Here is a 21,342-nt window from a genome sequence, read left to right on the forward strand (position 1 = left end):
ACACACCATGTTATTTCCACAAAATAATAAAGATTTGATTTCAAATATATAATTGTATGCCAATTTAAAACAGTTTACTGATATTAACCATTTCCAATCTGGGCCAATTCTGGCACTCTGCTCCTACATGCAAAAATAATAATTGTTTTGCTAGAAAATTACTCATAACCCACAAACATTATATGTTTTTTTTTTTTTTTGCAGAGACCCTGGGGAATAAATGGCAGCCCTTGCAACTTTTTATGTCACACCATATTTACGCAGCAATTTTTCATGAATTAAAAAATAGGATTTTTGTACTCGCCGTAAAATCCTTTTCTCTGAAGTTCATTGACGGACACAGCAGGGTTATTACGCCACCTTCAGGAGAGGACTAGGCAGAACATGTAACACATGTGGAAAAAAAACAGAACTTTACAGTTCTGCCCAGGGGGCGGTCCCTCTGGTAATAACCCCTCAGCCTGCTTCCTGCAGCTCAGTACGTCAACAAGCAGTATAACATAAACCAATAGGAGGGGAGGGTGCTGTGTCCATGAATGAACTTCAGAGAAAAGGATTTAACGGTGAGTACAAAAATCCTATTTTCTCTTTCGATATTGACGGACACAGCTCCACTAATCTTGACCATAGGGACGTCCCCAAGCAGTGTCATAACGAGGTGTGGGAACAGCAACATAACTTCACCCACAACCAGAGGTGCTCCCTAATGGGGGAGTCACCATCTGAACCAACCACATCAAAACTTGCGGTCAACATATGCATTAGAGTGCATTAAAATTCAAAAAAGGCAACTTTCTCTTAACAGAAGAAAGAGTGCAAAATTGCAACATTACATGGCCACCTGCAAAATTTTGCGGCCAAAGCAGGCATCAGAAGGCGCTTACATCCACTTTGTAGAATTTTGTAAAAGTGTGAATGGACAATCAATTTGCCGCGTTGCACACCTGAGCGACTGACGCTTGATGTCGGAAGGGCCGGTACCTGCCGCTCTGCCCACTGAAGGATGTTGGTGACCTCCCGTGCTGCAGCCAAGCTTCTTGTTCCTCCTTGATGGTTGACATATGCCACCGCTGTGGCGTTGTCTGACTGGATCCTGATCAGACGTCCTCGTAGTCTCATCGACCATGTGGAGAGGCATAGCCTGATCGCTCGAAGTTTGAGCACATTGATCGGCAACTGGGATTCCTTCCTCGACCAGAGGCCCTGAGTTAACTGTACTCCCAGTACTCCACCCCAGCCGATCAGGCTGGTGTCCATTGTGATCACTGTCCAATGAAGAGGTAGGAACGACTTCCCTGACCGAAGGGCCAAAGATCTTAGCCACCAGAGAAGAGAGTCCCTGACTAACTGGCTCACCTGAATCTGTCGATCCAGGGATAACAGAGATTTGTCCCATTTTGCCAATATCTCCTTCTGCAAGACTCTGGTGTGAAACTGGGCATACGGTACCGCCTCAAAGGAGGCCACTATGAGGCCCAGGACTCGCATGCAGAAGCGCAGTGATGACCACCTGCAGTTCATCAACAGCTTCACCGCGGCTCTGAGAGTCTGCAGTTTGTCTGAAGGGAGAAAAACTCTCGCTTCCACGGAGTCAATCTGTAAGCCTAGGTACCTAGGCATTGAGTCAGCACAAGAACTCACTTTCTGAGGTTCAACACCCACCCAAATTCCTGCAGGGTTTGCATGGTGATCGCCACACCCTCCCTTAATTCTGAGGTGGAAGCTGCTCTCAGAAGGAGATTGTCTAGGTAACCCACGATTGCGATCCCACGTTGTTGCAACAATGCCAAAACTGGAGCCAATACCTTGGTAAAGACTCAGGGTGCCGAAGCCAAGCCAAAGGGGAGAGCCACAAACTGATAGTGGTCTTCCCCCACTGTAAATCGCAGAAATCTCTGATGCCTGAGACATATGGGTATATGCAAGTATGCATCCTGGATGTCCAAAGACGCCAGGGAGTCCCCCCGATGGAGTGCAGCGACTATGGAGCAAACTGATTCCATTCTGAACCTCTGTACAAAGCAATTGAGGGCTTTCAGGTCCAAGATTGGACGTACCCCTTCCTTTTTGGGGACTACAAACAGATTGGCGTAGAACCCCTGAAACCTTTCCATTTCTGGAACAGGCACTATCACCACACGGCTTAGCAGGTCCCTTACTGCCCCAAACAGGGCCTCCCGGTGAGCTGGGAGTAAGGGTATGCTGGAGAGGAGGAATCCGTTTGGTGGCCAAGAGAGGAACTCTATCTTGTAGCCCGATGAATCAGTTCGCAGACCCATTGGTTGGACAGCCGAGAGGCCCACTGGGCTGCAAAACTCCCAAAGGTGACCCCCGCACCCGGGTGACGGGCGGGGGCAAACCTTTAGCGAGGCTCCAAATAGCCACTCACCAAGGAAGGGTAGATCCGTCAAGGCTTTTTTAGATGCTTGGTACACAGAGCAGCACTTCAGCCAAATAAGGAGCCGCAGCACCACTGCTGAAACTGATGCCCTGGAGAGCAAGGGAAGCGTATCCAGGGCCGCGTCACAAACGTACTTAAGGCAGTGCACTAACTGGTCTGCTAGTTCCACGCAGACAGGAGAGGCTTGCTGCTTCTCCAATTCATGGTGCAATCGTTTTACCCATTCAGTTAGTGTCTGCGACACTAATGCTGTGGCCAGTACTGGTCGTATCGCTGACCCCACTACCGTAAACAGGGAGCAGGCCACTGCCTCGGCCTTCCTGTCGGTAGGGTCCTTAAGTGCAGAAGTCCCTCTACCGGGATCGTGGTTACTTTATTTAACCTGGATATTGGGGGGGTCCATGACCGGAGGAGCCGACCATTTCTTAAGAAGGCTCTTCTCAAAGAGGTAACGCACCGCCATTCTTTTTGTAAATGTTTGGGTTGTTCGTTGGTGGTAGGTTATGTTAGTAAAAAAAAATTATACAGCTACATTTTTTTACAATTTTTTTAATTTTCCTTTTCCCCATCTCTGCTGATTGGCTAGCTGACTTTGATTAACAGCAGCAGGAGCCAATTTCTGTGTCTCAGCCTTCAGGAGGGAGAGTCCTGCACGGCTGAGACACTTGAACATGCTGGGCAGAGAGGGGGCTCAGGTAAGTATTGGTGGGGCTGCTGCACACAGAAGGCTTTTTATCTTCATGCATAGAATGAAAAAAAATCTTTCTGACTCTACAACCCCTTTAAGATTAGCTTTTATCCATAGGCATGAAGAGGTTAACATCAGAGCTGTTGAGATCTCTAGTTATTTAGAATTTTGCCCCATTTTATGAAATTGGGTGGTGTGAAAATGCATAATAACAATTTGCCCCAATTAAACACCCCCGGTCCATTTGTCCCCTGTGTCTGTTCTGCTTCAAAGCCCACCTATAGTATTTTTGTGTTGTTGTATATAGAGTGGGTGAAGAAAAAAAACATTTGGCAAGTACAGATGTCCTCATTGGAGAGATTTCCTCTCAATTCCTGTTTACATACTGGAAGAGGAAGTGAGTGGAAATTACTCAGAGCAAATACCTTTTAGTAGAGTCTAAATGGTTAATACCTCTATTGGGTATTGCTGTATTTGTTACATTGGGGAACCTTTCCCATTACTTCTCAACCCACTGACGTCCTGTCATCTCCTAATGGGATGTCGTAAGAACAGTATGGGCAGGGTAAACATTTTTTTAATTGCTGTGACCACTCGTGATGTTATCGTAGCCATTTGGGCAGGACATGATTAGAACACAGTGGTTCATAATCATAGAGAGGTGTTGTTGCATGCAGCATCTGGCCAGTTTTTGCTTCTTTGCTTGGGGTCATATGAACAGGCAGCACAAGAAAAAAACTTAAACATATTAATGGTATATTTTTATAATTGATATTAATGTTAATGGTATTCTGGGAGGGCCTGTCAGATTGGGTAATACAGGACAGAGAAAATGCCCATGTGCACAACCACACTTGCAAAGGCCATTTTGCCCCATACATCAGATCACAAATATAAACAGGCCAGCAAAATGCATGAAAATCCTCTTTATTAAAATAATCATTATCAAACTCCATTTAAAATTCTTTGTGATGAAACAGAAGTGAAGAACACTTGTGACAGACTTCAATGTTAAAATGTTTATAAGCCATAATTTAAATAAACATGATTTTTATAAGCTTCAATAAATAGTTTCTCTGGTCCAGTTCAAGTATTGTTTACCAATTGCAAGCCTCAATAAACCAAGGATAGAAAATTCCCCAATGGCTATCCACAGGAACACTGCATTACTCAGATAGGTGCAAGCTGATCTGTGATTTACCTAGTTCTTCCTGTAGAGATTTGATTGTAATGATCCAGACTCTGCCCATTGTAAGCAGCAAATTGCAATTAAATCCTACCTGTCTCAAGTACCCTGTGGAAGCAGCTTGTCTTGTGTGCTCAGCTAATATTTATCTAGCACATTACTGATATCTATACAGTGATATCATTTTGTTTACAGATCAATACCAGGCCAGCCAAAAAATAGCTGTCTCCCTTGTGAACAAGTGACAGGTTCCCCTAATAAGGCTATTCATACAAGAGACTGAATCCTCTTATTTTTTAGTGTTTGGTGTTTGCCCTTGCCCTGAGCAAATATATTTATTTATTAGATTAAATAACTTTTAACATTTTAGTGAAGCCTTGGTGAGACACCAAAAACCATTGATGTTAAACTAACTTCCTCTTAATAAGACGTGACATCTTTTAGTAACACACTGCCCTCTAGTGTTTATATTAAAATTAAGAAATCGTGCACTCTCCTCTGCATCCTCTATGGGTGTCTGTGACACAATTATTCTTCATTTTGTCAATTTGTATCACTGCATTTAAAAGTTTTATGGTAACATTCAGTACATGAAGAGGAATTGATTTTTAAAGTCACCCGGAAGCTCTAACTATCGACTCTTGAACAATGGGGTATAAACATGGCTGATTCACCCAGTGTTACCTTTCTGAGTAGAGAAAAAAAAAATGATTTATTCACAGCCAGTTTGAACAATGTGTATTGGGCTTCTTAACGCAATAGTAAACCCAGAAGTAAACATTTATTTTACTGCAGCTTACCGATTCTTAGATGTGCATTCATTTTGTTTAGACTTTCTTTCCTTTATTTTCATCTGGTGATCTGGACAGGAAATCTGTTGTTTTTCAACAGAACAAGCTGTTCTGCAGATGTAGCAGTTTCAAGGTTGGGACAAACCATTTACCACTGACAGGGTGCTTACAATGATCAGTTTAACCACTTCAATACTGAGCACTTTTACCCCCTTCCTGCCCAGGACAATTTTCACCTTTCAGCGCTGTCACACTTTGAATCACAATTGCGTGGTCCTGCAACAATGTACCCCATTTTTTTCTCCCACAAATAGAGCTTTCTTCTGGTGGTATTTAACCACCACTGTTTTTTTTTTTTTTTTTGCTAAACAAATTGAAAAAAGACTGACATTTTGAAGGAAAAAAAAAGTTTTTTTTTAGTTTCTGTGATAAAACATTGTAAATAAGTAAGTTTTTCTTCTTCACTGATAGGGACTGTTGAGAAGGCACTAATATGCAAGACTGATAAGCAGCATGGATATATGGCACTGATGGGCACTTATGAGCAATGATAGATGGCACTGACAGGCATTACAGATGAGCACTGATTGGCATCTGTGATGGGCACTGACAAACCTTACTGATGGGCACTAATTGACATTTGTTATGGGCACTGATTAGCATGTGTGATGGGCACTGATTGGCATCTGGGCACTGATCTGAGGTGGGCATCTCTGATGGGGGCTGCGCTGATAATCAATGCACTGATTATCAGCATAGAGCCCCCCCCCCCCCCCCCATCTGATCGTCTCTCCTCTACTCGCGCCTTGTAATTGCAAACTGAGGAAATGTGATTACCGTCACTTCCTGGTTACCGCTGTGATTGGTCACAGCTGATCACCTAGTAAAGAGCCTATGTCATAGGCTCTTTACCGAAATCAGAGATGTGGTTTGTGGGAGCGAAAACACTGCACCACCAATCGCTGCTCTGTGCACCCCTGGCTTATCCTGCTGCTGGATGTCATTCAGTCGGGATGCCCAGTTAGGATAACTGATCTCCTGCCCGGCCATCATTCTGCTATAGGCTGGGGGGGGGGGGGGGGGGGGGGGGGGTGTGGTTGATTTTTACTTATGTAAAACCTTTATCCCAAAAGAAAAAAAAACGGCACTGTAAGAATTGTCGCATATGTAGCTTACATCACCCTTTTTCTTGAGGTTTCTACAGGGTTGTCTTAGCAAAATGCCTAAAAGTTGCCCCAACATTGTATGCAAGCTGGTGGGTAGATGAAGGCTGCCTTTAGTTACACAAAGCCACGGGTTTCCATTGTACACCATTACAACTTTTTAGCAGCCAACCTCCTAACGACTAATGACATCATCAGTTGATAAGGAGGATGTCACTTGTTTGATCCTCCCTTGCCTTTCTCCATCAGCTTTGGGGTCTCATTATCTAAGTGATGGAGAAAAACTGAGCAAGAAGAGAAACATTGGAATACTAGTCGGTACCAGTTTGCAACAGTGTATTTGCTTTGGAAGAATAAATCACCTGTAACGTTTGGTGTCCTACGTGTATTGATGTTGCTGCATTATGTAAAACTATCAGAATAGTTTTATCATTTTAGAATGGGGCGCCTCAAGAGTGTCCATAATTTTGGAGGGTGCTTTTGACTGAAAAAAGGTTAAAGCCCCATACACACTATCAGATTGTCTGCTGATTTTTTCCTTCAGGTTTACCAAAACCATGTAGTACAAGGGCCTGCCTGATTGCATACACATTGAAACCCCTAAGGTTTGACCTCATATTATATGGTTTTGGTAAATCTGATGGAAAAAATCAGCAGACAATCTGATAGTGTGTATGGGGCTTTAGAAACACTGGCATATAGGTTATCTTATCCTCCTTTCCCTGTGTTAAGAAACTTAACAGTAAAAAAACCTCCTGTTCTCTATTTTGTTTTTACTGTTGATGCATTCTGTATCATAGAGGATCGGTGACATAGTAATTTAGTAATTGTCCTTTGCTACTATGCAATATTATTTGTAATTTCTTTTTGTCTTGGAAAATCTTAATGAGCACTATTGACAAAGAAAAAAAAAAAGCGTTTGCTGTACCTGCTTATAAAGTGTGAGCTAATGTTGGCTTCAGTTTGTTACTGTATTTAAATCTTTTAGTACATCTAACACTTCCACTTGGCACTCTAATACAGGAGGTGTGTTACTGGCCAGATCACCAGGTGAAAACAGGGGGAGAAGAAAAAAATAATAATAATAATATATATATATATATATATATATATATATATATATATATATATATATATAGGTAAGCTACAATATTTTAAATTTTTGGTTTGATACTGCTTTAAGGATATTCCTTCTGATGATTTCTGGAAGAAAACACCGGCTGCACACCACAGGAACATTCCAACAATTTTATTCCAAAAATAGCAAATGACAGCCAACAAAGACGGGTTTGAAGAAGCACTGAGGTCAGTGTGAAACGCCCGTGTCACCTCCTGGGTTCAGACACTCTGTCTTTATTGGCTGTCATTTGCTATTTTTGGAATAAAATCATCGGAACGTTCCTATGGTGTGCAGCCATTCTTTTCTTCCTCTTGATCATTAGTGGCGAGCTGTGGCTTGCACTCAGCGCATCTGGACTGTAGTAACTGCTCACCTGGAGCGGCATCTTCCTTGTTTTAATCTTCTGATCATTTCTGGAGGCATCATTGTTTACATCTGGATTGTTAGAGGCTTTTTCCACAACATACTTGGCCTACCATCTAGGTCACTTTAGGATCGGTAGAAGATATTGTTTGAGGGCCATATAAACACACAACTGAAAACCTCAAGAGATGCAATCTACCATCCCGGCCTCCAAAATGAGCTTCAAAGTGGCCAATGGCACACATGGACAGATTATCAACAGGGAGAGTCTAAAATAAACATCATTTGCCAATAATCTATCTCCAATGAATGTAGAAACTCGAAAATGCTTTTTTATTTTCTCAGGTGAGCTGGAAAGGAAAAGTCAATGCATTTCATCAAGGTGTCCCTCTTCATCAGGGTTCCAGAAACTTCCCTTAATGCAGAGGCACTGGATTTAATGGAGGTAAAATATCAAATAATAAGAGTGGACTGCTTTACTCTATGCGGTTTTTGCAGCCGCAAATACCCCACATGCTTTATGGCAGTGCACTAGGTGTGCATAGGCCCTAATCTGACCTGTATCTGCAAGCTGCACGTCTCTGGGAATAGCAGGCCGTCATTATGAAATGTACAAAGCTTTGAAACTTTAATTTAAATTGCATGTGCCAAGACAGGTGTGTTTAAAATCCTTGGTGAAAAAAAAAAAATCTCTGTTCATATCAGTAATCCCGATGATTAAAAAGTTGTTTACTCCATGAAGAACATACATAATATGAGTGCAAGCTCTTGGTGTAACAGTATAAAAATGCCATAAATTCTCTATGTTTTAGATTTTACATATCGATCCCAGTGAACCAGTTATTTAAAGCAGTAAAAAATAAAATAAAATTCACATTATAAAGTTTTGTACTATTCTATATACATTAGGACCAGTACAGTCAGTACTTCATGGTGATGCCAGGAAAAGCCTGCCTTTGCCAAGCCAGAGAGAATGAAACTAAAGCTAGGAAAACATACTGAGATATGACCCTTACAAAATGGTAACAGCTGCTTAGGCACATTATAATCTATGGCAGATCTGATCAATCTTTGACCATCTAGCTGCTAAGGAACTGGAAGTACCTGCAGGTATGGCCTGGTTTCAACAGCTGAGAGTCTTTATAAGAAGTGCCACTTTTAAACCATCCATCTGACGTTTCTAGACTGTATCAAGGCAATTTATTAACTTTTCAGCTCTGATAAGCCGTACAAAATTGTCTAGATAGGTTTGAGAGATGAGAATTTTTTTTTTCGGCTGAAAAAAGCATCTGTTTTATCTACTGAATGTAAATTGTATATTTATAGTGAACTTTATCCTCGCTGGGCAACCTGGTACTAAACTATTATGTTCTGATTTTAACAGACTGCTGTACATTTTTGAAATAGGTTTTTTTTAAAGAAAAGTTTCCCCTTTTCAGGGTTTTTCTGTTTTTGCAGCAGTAAAAATTGACACACAAAAGAGTGGACTACAAAATTGTTCTGGCACTGTCAGAATAATGTTAGTGGTAATGCAGAGCGGCTATAAAAACCAGAGTCTCTGACATTTAAAACCCCAAATATGTGATACATATTTCCACCTTGCACCAGAACTATGCACTATGTTGCAGGGAGATTATATAGCTCCCCTCTATCACCATCCTGGGAAGAGAGACACGGTCACTATATTAGCAGTCCTGGCCTTTTATGAGTAATAGTGGAGATGTACACACATTCTGAACATCTGCACCTAATTTTACATCACATCTAGTGCACTTGTACTCAGAGGTACTGGTCATAAGATAATGATCTATCTGAATTTAGTTACACTCTGTAAGAAAACAATAAAATCCCTGAGTCATATTTTTTTTGTAAATATATATAAAAGATCCATTGAGGCACAATGTGCATTTACAGATCCAAAGTTGCGCCAGTGCTCGCCTTAGCACTCTGTATCCAACCTACACAGACAGACCTCCAACTATATAAAGTTCACCCACTGTACAGACTCACTTACCAATCTTATGCCTGCCAATCTGGCAGGCAAGCTACCTTCCCCTAAATTTACCTGATTAAAAGTCACTGAGGAATCTTTGGTTGTATCATCGGTTTATAATCAGAAGTGTGCAGGAAAGGAGCTGTGATCCTGCTTGTCGATCATTATAACATGTATCTTATTGAGAACACTCCTAACATACCAGTGCTGGCTAGGAAGGCAGGACAACTCCTTTATAGGTCATAAAGTCTTTTTCCAGTGAAGAGTTTCATGACTAAATGTGGGGGGGGGGAGGGGTGTAATCATTGGGGGACACTAATTTGGCTATTCACCATGTTTGTGCTGAACACGTATGCAATGATTAGCTCCTTGGGTTATCATTTCTCTGGCTCCTTTACCAAAACTCTTCCAGCCTGCACACAACCTGTAATGTCCTCCACTGAGAATACCACGCCAGCCTTGTGTTTATCTTGTTCATTCCACATCTTCAAGGTTTGCTTGTCTCAAACTGAGGAACAATCCCCACATCATCCTGCTGTGGAACCAGCTTCTCTACTTCACTCTTTTCTGGACCTACTTCTGCCAACCGTGACAAGTAACTCTGGAGAAAAAGTGAAAACAGATTTTCTGTGACTATATGTATAGAAATAAGTTTACCTTCAAACAATATTATCTGAGTTACCTGGCCACATTCATGGCTTCCTTATTATATACTATATCACAACTCTAGTAATCTGTTGATAGCAGCTGTGAAAACTCTGTGTAAAAATGCACTCAAAGCTGTACTTTATCCCTATTGTGGTGGGCTGGTTTTTGCCATAATGCGACATTTTGCACATTATAGTAGAACAATATGGCTTGCTTAACTTTCAGTATGCTCTCCTCCAGAGATACATTTGTGCTCCCCCTCTGTCACTGCTCCTGACATCTTCAGATCTCTTCTTCTGACTCTGACATTGGGCAGCCACTGATGATGTGTTACTCTAGTACATGTGCACTTTCTCAACATCTTATAGATGTCTGAAAATGAGCCAGGAATGTACACTGCTATGTGCATGAACCATAGGCAGTGCATACAGAATAAAGAATTAGTAGGAGCCACATGGAGACATTTTTTGGCAGATTGAACTTTACATGTTACTTTTTGATTTAGTACAGTTCCACTTTAATTTACTTTTACTTCAGCTTCCTTTTGTACATGTTTGGCCCCATTACCTGGATTTATATATTTATTCTTTTAGCTAAAAAAAGAAATGAAAAGTCCCAGCTAGTAAGGAATGGAGGAACAATGTAATTCTATCCAGGCAGACAGAGTAAGGCCCCATTCACATTGGGCACAGGTGCACTGTCCTGCCCTGCTTCTGGCAGCTTGCAGACTGTCATTGGTCCCTGGGCACATAAATTACTAGAAATCAGTGCACCATCCAGCCGCAGCAGCTGGATCCTAAACATAGGAGCCTCCTTGTTTAGCACCAAGGCTAAACACAGGGAGGTTGATTTACTAAAGGTAAATATACTGTGCACTAGAAGTGCACTGCAAGTATAGTAGCTCTAGATTTCAGAGGAAGCTCTGCTGATTTCTATCATCTAATAATGTGCAAGCAAAAATGCAGTTTTTTATTTTCCTTGCATGTTTGCCTCAGATCTAGAGCAGTAAGTGCACTTGCTATTTACCTTTAGTAAATCAACCCCATTGTGTGCATGGGGTCTAACAACTAACTTGGCCTTCTGAGTCTGAGTTTTCACAGTTACTATTGGAGGATTTCCAATACATCTTGTAGAATAAAGAAGAAGCAATACCTCACATAATTTAGAAGAACACTAATGTATAATGTTCTGGAAAGAATGTGCCTAGTTAACCTGAATACTAGATAAAAACCTCTAACAGATATATTGTCTAACCAGGCATCATAATTCATCAACAGGACAAGGTTACTTTAAGCAAAAATCTGAACTAGTTTACATGAAAAGTTCAAAATGACAGTCAATTTTCTTTTGGTTTTGGACAGATTGGGGAAGGCTTACTTAACACAGGAAATAAGGGCAAATCTCATCTGGGCATAATATTTCGATAGAAGCAGCTAGCTTATTGGCTGTGAGTCAGTCCAGCTAAAAATAACCGTCCTGTCAAACAACATTCAGGAGAAAAACCTCATACCTTGCATGGCATTAATACATAAGAGATTTTAATACTTCTTGATCTTTTAAGATTTTCATTATATTCTATAATTATGTTTTTCAAAATATCATAAAACGTTGGTATGCTTCTTACTCTGGGGCAGGAAAAGCTTTGGATATGGGCCTTTTCCAAATGACACATAGTGACATGAGTGTAAAATCTTTGAAATGACACACCAGTGTGTAAGTGAAACGGCCAAAACTTCTGAAGTCACCATGATACATGTCTGCTCATTTTAGACTTTGGCTGCTGCTGTGGTCTGCGGCCCTGAGCCTCATATTTTACCCGGGGATAATGACAGCACAAAACAGAGACCTATTAAAAATGACAAGTGCACCAACTGTCTTGTAACATCTTGTCCTGGGGGAAAGCCCAGCCAGTGTCAGCCACTTAAACCCCTTTAAGTGAAAGCATCTGTCTTCGCTCTCACTAGCACTGAGCTTATGGATTTAATGAGAAACAACATTTCACAAGGTGGGATATCTCCGATTAACCAAGTGTATCACTACAGACTGGGCCGGCGGGAATACACAAAGCTTTTTGCCACTGGTATCATATATCTATCAATGGTGCCAGGCTCTTGATTCCTTGCGTCTTAACAACTCAAAACAATCACTGCACTGCTTGGCACATTAAGAGCCAACTCCCATAAATGATCAAAACAGCCTATAAAATCACCATGCAATGCTGATTTTAAGTGCTTATTTGCCAAGCAGAGTGTGTATAATATGTGTGATATTTTTTTCCCCCTGCTGCATTTAACTGTAAGGACAAGTGACAAAATAATATCCATGTGTTTCTTATAGAACATTTGGGGCAAAAAAAGCAGTCTATACATTTCTCACAGTTTATAAAAGCACATTGTGAAATACCAATCTCCCATTCTCTCTCATAGTCCTCACTGTTGGCCTAAAGACTTTGGAGCAAATGGTCTCTAATCTCTTGCCGATCTCTGCTGTCTTTAAGAGCTACATTCGCCTCAAAATACTCTAGGAAGTGTCAGGTGGCTGGTCCCCTCTATGCCCTCTGTGGCTCCATCCGCTGGACCCCACATCACTACAACACAATAGTGACTTAGGGGTCAGCAGAAGGAACCACATAGGACCACTGCACTTCTCTGCTGACTGCTATGCTACTGACTGCCAATATATTACATATGCACACTGGGCTTTAAAAAAGCACCTGTTCTCTCGGGAGTAAAAGACGCTCATATAGAGCATTTTTTGTACAAAGTTTAGATGCATTTATGAGAGTTTTACGTTTTTTCCTACCTCGCAAGCCAGAAGAGTGGTTTTTTTTGTGCCGTTAAACTAAAAATATGCCTCTTAACGTCCTAATGTGCATGGACACATAGGGGGTTATTTACTAAAGGCAAATCCACTTTGCATTACAAGTGCAAAGTGCACTTGAAATTGCACTGAAAGTGCACTGGAAGTGCAGTCACTGTAGATCCGAGGGGGACATGCAAGGAGAATAAAAAAATAGCATTTTAGCTGGCACACAATTGGATAATAAAATCGGCAGAACTTCCCCTTGTTTCAGATCTACCCCTGAGATTTACAGCGATTGCATTTCCAACTGCACTTTCAGTGCAATTTCAAGTGCACTTTGCACTTATAGTTTGCAGTTGTAGTGCAAAGTGGATTTGCCTTTCGTAAACAACCCCCATAGGATAACATTGAGCTGCTTCTGCAGGCAGAACACAAAACTCAAGTAGAAGCAACGTTTTTTAAGCCAGTGTGCATGGAGCCTTAAAGAGGAAGTAAACTTCCTTTACTGACTTTTACCTATAGGTAAGCCTATAATAAAAGGCTTACTTATAAGTAGTGGAAATATCTTCTAAACATGCGCCGTTTAGGAGATATTTACATTACATGCAGCCAGTGACATCATTGGCGCAGGCTCTCTGAACACCCATGCTGTTCCTTCAGAGCCCTGTGCCGTGAAACGGCGGGTCTTACACATGCCGTCATCGTGACTCCATCCAGTCACAGAGCCGGAGCCCGCTTACCCAGAACAAGATGGGTGAAGATGGAAGCCCCTGTAGTGCTGAGATTGCGGCTCTGGAACAGCTTTGAGCAAACAAGCAGGACAAAACTCTGGATAGCCGCACACTGGAAAAAGACTTGAAATCCCATCTTTAATTGAAACAACATGGGTCACATCAAAATAAAATAAAAAAATCCACAGAAATCAATGCTTACTCATAGCTCTGATAGCTATGAGTAAGCACTGATTACGGTGCGAAACGTTTCCTGTACCCTGTTATTCTTTTTCTGTGGATTTTTTTTATCTTATTTTGATGTGACCCACGTTGTTTCAATTAAAGATGGGATTTCAAGTCTTTTTCCAGTGTGCGGCTATCCAGAGTTTTGTCCTGCTTGTTTGCTCATGGTGTATGTAATGGTCAGCACCTGGGGCTCATCAATAGGAGGCAGATCTTCAGTCCTTGAGGATTACTTTGGAGCCGTGGTTCATCCTTTCTATCATCTGGAACAGCTTTGTTTTAAGGTAAGTTTCACATAATGCATGATACATACTAGCACATGATGGATTTTTACCTTGCAGAGAAAAAAACAAAACAAAAAACGTCCAGCTGTATACAATTGCTTTAATGCAAATCTACATTTAGTGTCATCAATGTACCAGTGCACAGTGTATTGTATTTATTTATTACAGATATTTATATAGAAGGAGCTTACAATCTAAGGTCCCTAACTAACATTCATACATACAGATACTAGGACCAATTAACCTACCAGCATGTCTTTGTAGTGTTGGGAAAAAAACACAGTACCCGGAGGAAACCCACGCAGGCACGGGGAGAACATGCAAACTCCAGGCAGGTAGTGCAATGTATAACAAATGACTGCACTATGTATGTTGTACTATATCCCCAGACTGCTGTATGCTGTATTGTACATTCATACTAGATATAAAACAGGAACAAATCAGTATTTATCTTTTTTAATAGACACACAGTATTCTACTAATATATATATATATATATATATATATATATATTGTGGCAGTGTGAGGGTGTGAGGCCCTGCCACTGTGTAAACAAAGGAGAAAGGGTTCAGGCTTCACAAAAATTCAGGTTCTGGAGTGGCTCCAGAATATGTTTTGAGCTGAGAATGGTGGCTTTTAAAGAGGAAGTAAACGGTTTACTTCCTCTTTGTCTCCCTGCAAAGGTAAAGCATAATGGGCTACTATGCATCGCATAGTAGCCCATTATGTGTCACTTACCTGACACAGGAGTCAGCGATGTCACCGCTGTCCCCTGTAGCACGAAGCTACAGACACTCACAAAGCCGGAGCAGTGATGACATCACTCCCGCGCATGCGCTCGGGAGCTGCCACTAACAGCATATCGCCTTTAGCAGCGGCATAGTCTTTTTGTAAACATCTCCTAAACCGTGTAGGTTTAGGAGATATTTCTTGGACCTACAGGTAAGCCTTAATCTAGGTTTACCTGTAGGTCAATGTGGTTTGGAGCCCAGAGACTTTGAAGCTTTGGACGAGAAGAAATCTCCAATCCGTTGTGTCCAAAGCTTATCCGAGGCCAGCAGGGTATATGGGCAGTCCAGTGCTCCACGCGGTAGACAGGAGGTCTCTGCATAGTCAGGACTCCAATATCTCCCCAGGTGTCAGTGAGGCTGCACAGGAGCAGCCAGAGTGTGGATATCTGCAGAATGCAGGTACAGTCAGTGACACAGCAGCAAGGAGCTTAAAGAGTAATCTGTGAGAGAGCTTGGTGCATTGACCTGAGGGACCAGACTTGAGGCCAGGCACCGCTCATCACCTAACCAATACCATCCCTACAGTGAAGCATGGTGGTGGCAGTATCATGCTGTGGGGATGTTTTTCAGTGGAGGAAACTGAGAGACTAATTAGGATCGAGGAAAAGATGAATGCAGCAGTGTACATCAACATCCTTGATGAAAACCTGCTCCAGAGCACTCTGGACCTCAGACTGGGGTGATGATTCAACTTCCAACAGGACAGCGACTCTAAGCACACAGCCAAGACAGCCAAGGAGTGGCTACGTGACAACTCTGTGAATGTACTTGAATGGTCCAGCCAAAACCCAGACTTGAACCCTATTGAACATATCTGGAGAGATCTGAAAATGGCTGTTCACCAATGCTCCCCATCCAACCTGATGGAGTTTGAGAGGCACTGAAAAGAATAATGGGCGAAATTGCCCAAAAATAAGTGTGCCAAGCTTTTAGCATCATACTCAAACTCCAACAGGTTATTCAACAAAGTATTGAGCAAAGACTGTGAATACTTCTGTACATGTGATTTTTTTTTTATATATAAATTTGCAAAGATTTCAAACAAACTTCTTTCACGTTGTCATTATGAGGTATTGTTTGTAGAATTTTGAGGAAAATAATGAATTTATTCCAATTTGGAATAAGGCTGTAACCTAACAAAATGTGGAAAAGTGAAGCACTGTGAATACTTTCTGGGTGTACTACATGTGTATTTACATATAATATAGCAATCCACTCTTCAGGTGCCACACACTGGGTCCTGCACCGCTATCTTGGTCCTCTTCAGTTGCCTGCCTCTTCGGAGTGCAGGCAGCCAGCTCTGTTACCTGCCGAACCGCCCCCCTACCACTCTGTGTGCTGATCCTGCAAACTCCTGGGAGATGTGATGCAAGTATCCAAGGAGGTTGCAGGAATGGTAGTGATTGTGGGGGCTAAGAATGAAAAATAAATCCCAACAATTGTGCTTGGGGAGGGGAGAGTGTTAAAGTAGGACTTGCTCCCTTCCACTTTAATACAGTTTATCATATAAAATTAGATTTCCTGCTATATTTTGTCATTGAAGAATTTAAAATGCTAGATAGTAGCAGATGAACTATTTCTCTCAATTAATATAACACACATAAAAAAGTATTACAAGTTGACAACATGAAAACAGAATGTTTCATGCATGAAACATGCTGGTGTTCCTGGGTTCGCTCAGGATGTGTTCGTTGTGTTCTGAAAGGTTATGATGTTCAGTGATACTCACAGATACACAATCATTGTAAAAGGATATTATCATGAATGTCCTTGGGCACTGTGCCCTTACAAATGTAACTATCAATGTTTGCAATCTGTGCACAGAGTTTTGGAAGAATGCCTACCCTTTCCTAAGTCCTTGAGCCTACCATGCTCATTTATCCTAACATACTACCTTTATAGAGAGGCAATTCAAACAGAATATATCTGTAAAGGTAGGTATACTTACTTTTGTCTGAGGTTAGGGGGGAGATGTGTCAAATATTATTATTAGCCATACACATCAACAAGATAGGCTGATGGATTGATTCCTAGCCACACACAAACTTTGGTTGAGGAAGGCGATGGAGGGATGTAAACATTGCCACGGCCTCAGCATTAAGATCTAGGAAAGTATAAAACTTTGACTGGGGAGGTAGTTTATATCTGCTTGGGGGACAAAGGGGTAAGGAAACTTTGCTGGAAAGTTTGTACACCTTGTAAAATTTACCGATTGTTAAGAAATATGTAAATATGCTTAGATATCTTCCAAAAAAAATAGTTCTCACAAAAAAAATACTTCCAGTGGTCACATTAATTACCCCAGGAAATTCCAATAATATCCTACTGTTAGCCAGTCCTTGCAGGTGATGATGGAATTAGGTTGGAAACAAGCATGTATGACCGCTCTTGAAAGGAAGACAAAGTACTACATAACAGTTCTCTGTACTGCTGTCACACTGCTGTGGACAGCTCTAGAGGCAGAATAAACATCAGAGACAGATCTTCAGTCAGGGCACAAGAGATTTGTGTCTGCCTCTTCTCAGTGTTATCCTTCTCTTCCCTACATCTGACTGAGCCCGTTGTTCTTCTCTAAAACAACCACAATACAGTAGAGAAATATTTGAAAGGCACACTGGTGCCCAAATCTGTTCACTGTGGTTTTGTTATATGCTAATGAGGAAGCAGCAACAGATCACTGACTGATCTCTATAGGGAGCTGCACTGCCTCTGCATGCAGAATCATTTAGGGCCAGTTCACACCGCATGCAGTCCAGTGAGTTTTTTTTCAGCATCAAAAACCCATGGAAAGTAGGTTATATGGTTTCCAATGGCATAGTTCACACCGGTGCGGTCAGTTTCACGGTAGAACATGTTTCAGAGTAGAATATGCTACAATAGAACACATCAAAAATGCACTGGACCCTAGCGTAGTGAAAAAAAACACCTGGAATGCATCCGGAAACACATCAAAAACACACGGAACGCATAAAAACATGTTAAAAACGCGCATGCAGAGACTCATCCGAATCGTATCTGGAGTGCGTTTTTGTGGCGTGAATCAGCCCTTAAAGATGATTTATAACAATTGTTTGTATTATTTATTTCCCTTTAGGACATAGTCCATGTAGTTCTTTGTCCCATATTTCTAGGTACACTGCAGTATTAACTGTGATCCCTACTTTGGGACACAGCCCCCCACAGCTAGTAAGGAGATGGCTGATTTGCTAGCAATGCCTGTCTCCAGCTCCCAGCACATGCCCAAGGTAAGCATCAACACAAGGAACGCAGAGGAAGGTGAGATGTGTCAGCCTCCCATCGCTCTGCACTCCTCTTGCTAGTGCTAGCCTTGGGCAAATGCTTGCTGCAGTTTTAGCAGCCATAAGCCAAGAAGGGAAACGTGTGTGTGTGTGTGTGTGTGTGTGTGTGTGTGTGTAACTACATGACCTATAGTACGTATGTTTCCGAATCCATTTAAACAGCCAGCTCAGGGAAATGTTCTCAAATGTCTGTAAAGAACCATTATAGCCCAGCAAAATTATGACCACGCACACCCACCTCTCACAATTGTTATTATATGTGTATGAATTTTATGTGTGCCCACTGATTCTCCATTTTCTGTACTCCAACTTAAATACTGTCATGTGTACATTTTGTATATAATAAAGCATATATCATAGATAACTTTCCCTCTATAACTGATCTATTTAAAAGATCACCTTTTTTCATGTCAGGGCCTCAAATGTCACTGTGCTTTTTTTGGAAATCTCAGCTGTGAGATTGCCATTAATACTGGTCTCAAAATATAATCTTCTAACATCTTGGGGCTCTGAACAAAGATTGATGAACACCAACTCCGCATCTTCCAGAATGTACAGTCCTCTATATCACAATTTAGCCTGCAGTTCTCTGCCTGTGTAATTCTTACCTCCTTGCTGCAGTGCTACTCTAGTCCTCCGATTCCTTTCACATGTGTTGTTTGGCTCCTGTGCTCACCTATGGGTGTCACCTGTTATTCCGTGGGTTTATATTTATTTTCCCTTCCATCTCTTCCTGGCCTGCCTCCCAGTTTGCTTCCCTATATAAACATGCTCAGTGAAGCCCGCATTGCTTGAGTAGCTTCCTAGTTCCCCGAGCTCCTGTATGCCTAGTGTTTTCTGTATTCATTGTCTGACTTCTTGTGTACTGACCCTGGCTTTGTCTTCCGTTTTTGCTTGTCTGCCGCCTGCCCTGACCCCGGCTTGTTTCCCAGATACTCATCTGTTTCCTGCCATCTGTACTCTGCATACGCAAGTTGTCTCTGTATCGTGAGCTGGAAGTACCTGTTGGCTTCGACCTGGTTCCAGCTTTCTAATAGTACACCCCCCCACCATCAGGGGCCCTGCTGAGGAAGCAGGCTGGGGCTCAGCGTCTGCCCCCCCCCCCCCCGGGAACCATGGGTTGATGTTCTACAAGGTCTCACTATCACAGAATCCTGACATTCTAAGGCTTTTTACAAACTTTCTGCATCCAGGGCCAATCATCACAGGTAGGGTTGCACCAATATCGATATTGATGCCAATACTAAGCATTTGCATGAGTATCGGTACTCGTGCAAATGCTCCGATCTCCTGAACCGATAACTTCTGGCTCAGTTCTTTCAGCTGGTAACAGGCAATTATTGTTTGTTAAGGAGCAGGGCTGCCACGTTCTTAACAACCATTGATGTTTCAGCTGTCCGAGTGTTGGTGACAGCCAGGGTTTGTAGCAGCAGTGTCCTCCAACACACCCCCAGGATTCCACTGGCAGGAACTGAATAAGACCCTGTGGTAGGTGCCCATGAGATACCAGAACCCGAGTGGTCACAGTTCGATGTGGTGAGTGGAAAGTATATGCAGGCGGTGCACAGCCCTGCTGCAGAGGGAGCTGGCAGCATGTGTGGGTTGGGTGTGGGTCATTGCTCTCCGTGCATGTCCTTCTTACTGCTGCCTGCAGCTGCCTGCAGCTTATGTGCCCTGAGCCAGTTCTGTATTACCCGGGTATTAGGACAGGACGGTGCACTCCCCTCTGCCCTACACTCTTCAGGAGAAACTTCCATCTCTGCCTGTCATTGCAGCTGCATAAGTCCTACAAGCTCAGTGCTGGGCTGGGGGCACAGGGGCAAGAGTCATAGAAAAATCACAGGTTGTGCAATCACAACACACTTCTAGGAGATTTCTGGAGCAGTAGATTAGATCTGAAGTCAGCCTTTGATTGTCCCTGACATATAGGGGCTGTCACATTCAGATCTTCGCTAAAGGCTTTCATTTCACTTTGGGCTAAGCACTGCCCTACAGAAGTCCACACACACCTATGGACAGTTCTCCTGTTTTTTTGCACTTGTTTTTTTTTTTTTTTAGATACATTTATATAATTTTTTTTTTTACACAAACAGAGCTGTCTTTTGGTGGTATTTGATCACCACTGGGTATTCTGCTACATGTCTTTGGTACAAAAAAATCCCAATAAGTGTATATTGGCTATAGATATCGGTAATTGGTATCAGTGAGTACTTAAAAAAGGTATCGGTACTCGTATTCGGTTTTAAAGAAATGCAGAAATTAAAGAATACCCGTTCATCCCTAATCACGGTTATTCACACCTGTGATTAGCTGTGCGAGCTGTCAGCCTTCTACTGCTTTCAATAGGGTTGCTGCCCATAGCTAATCACTGGCAACCCCCATTGAATCCTATTCATGTAATTGGTAACAGCCCCATTTGCAAGCATGAATGGTACTTTAAACTCACAAGTGCTTTACTTTAATACTACTTTTCCTTTATGCCTCATTCATGTGAGCTTATCTCTTTGTACACCAATGTGAAGAGCCGTCTTTACCTGCACAGGATGCATAGGTATTCCTTGCATCAGCATGCATGGTATGTTTTGTTTTTATTGTTCTCTTGCACACTATCTCTGAGGGGTGACCTTACCTCTGAGATGCCTTGGCTTTACCTAATGCACTTAACTAATAAATATTTCAAAAAGGACCTCTAAATGATATGAACTTTTTATACTGGGTGCTCCTCAATACTCGCCCCAGAGTTTGTCAGCTACTGAGTGTAGTTACTCTGTATATTTCTATGAAAGTCTATATATCAGGACAAAAAAGGACAACTGAAGAAGAAAGAGGGACAAAGGAATTTTGTTCCAAAGGAGAA

The 21,342-nt window shown here is 42.0% G+C and overlaps 1 protein-coding gene across 3 annotated transcripts in view; it reads right to left on the reverse strand.

Moving 5' to 3' along the window:
* Positions 1 to 4,000: 4,000 nt before the first annotated feature.
* RBM20 (RNA binding motif protein 20) overlaps positions 4,001 to 21,342 on the reverse strand; it is a 412,580-nt gene continuing 395,238 nt past the window's right edge. For all 3 annotated transcript variants that reach the window (XM_077455058.1, XM_077455059.1, XM_077455060.1), the window contains exon 14: positions 4,001 to 10,306. In XM_077455058.1, the coding sequence (XP_077311184.1) occupies positions 10,193 to 10,306 (114 nt within the window). In that variant the 3' untranslated portion in view covers positions 4,001 to 10,192. The remainder of the gene's footprint in view (positions 10,307 to 21,342) is intronic.

Source organism: Lithobates pipiens, unplaced genomic scaffold, assembly GCF_037356315.1.
Source record: "Lithobates pipiens isolate NorthernLeopardFrog02 unplaced genomic scaffold, aLitPip1_a1.2 Scaffold_25, whole genome shotgun sequence".
Lineage (NCBI taxonomy): Eukaryota > Metazoa > Chordata > Amphibia > Anura > Ranidae > Lithobates > Lithobates pipiens.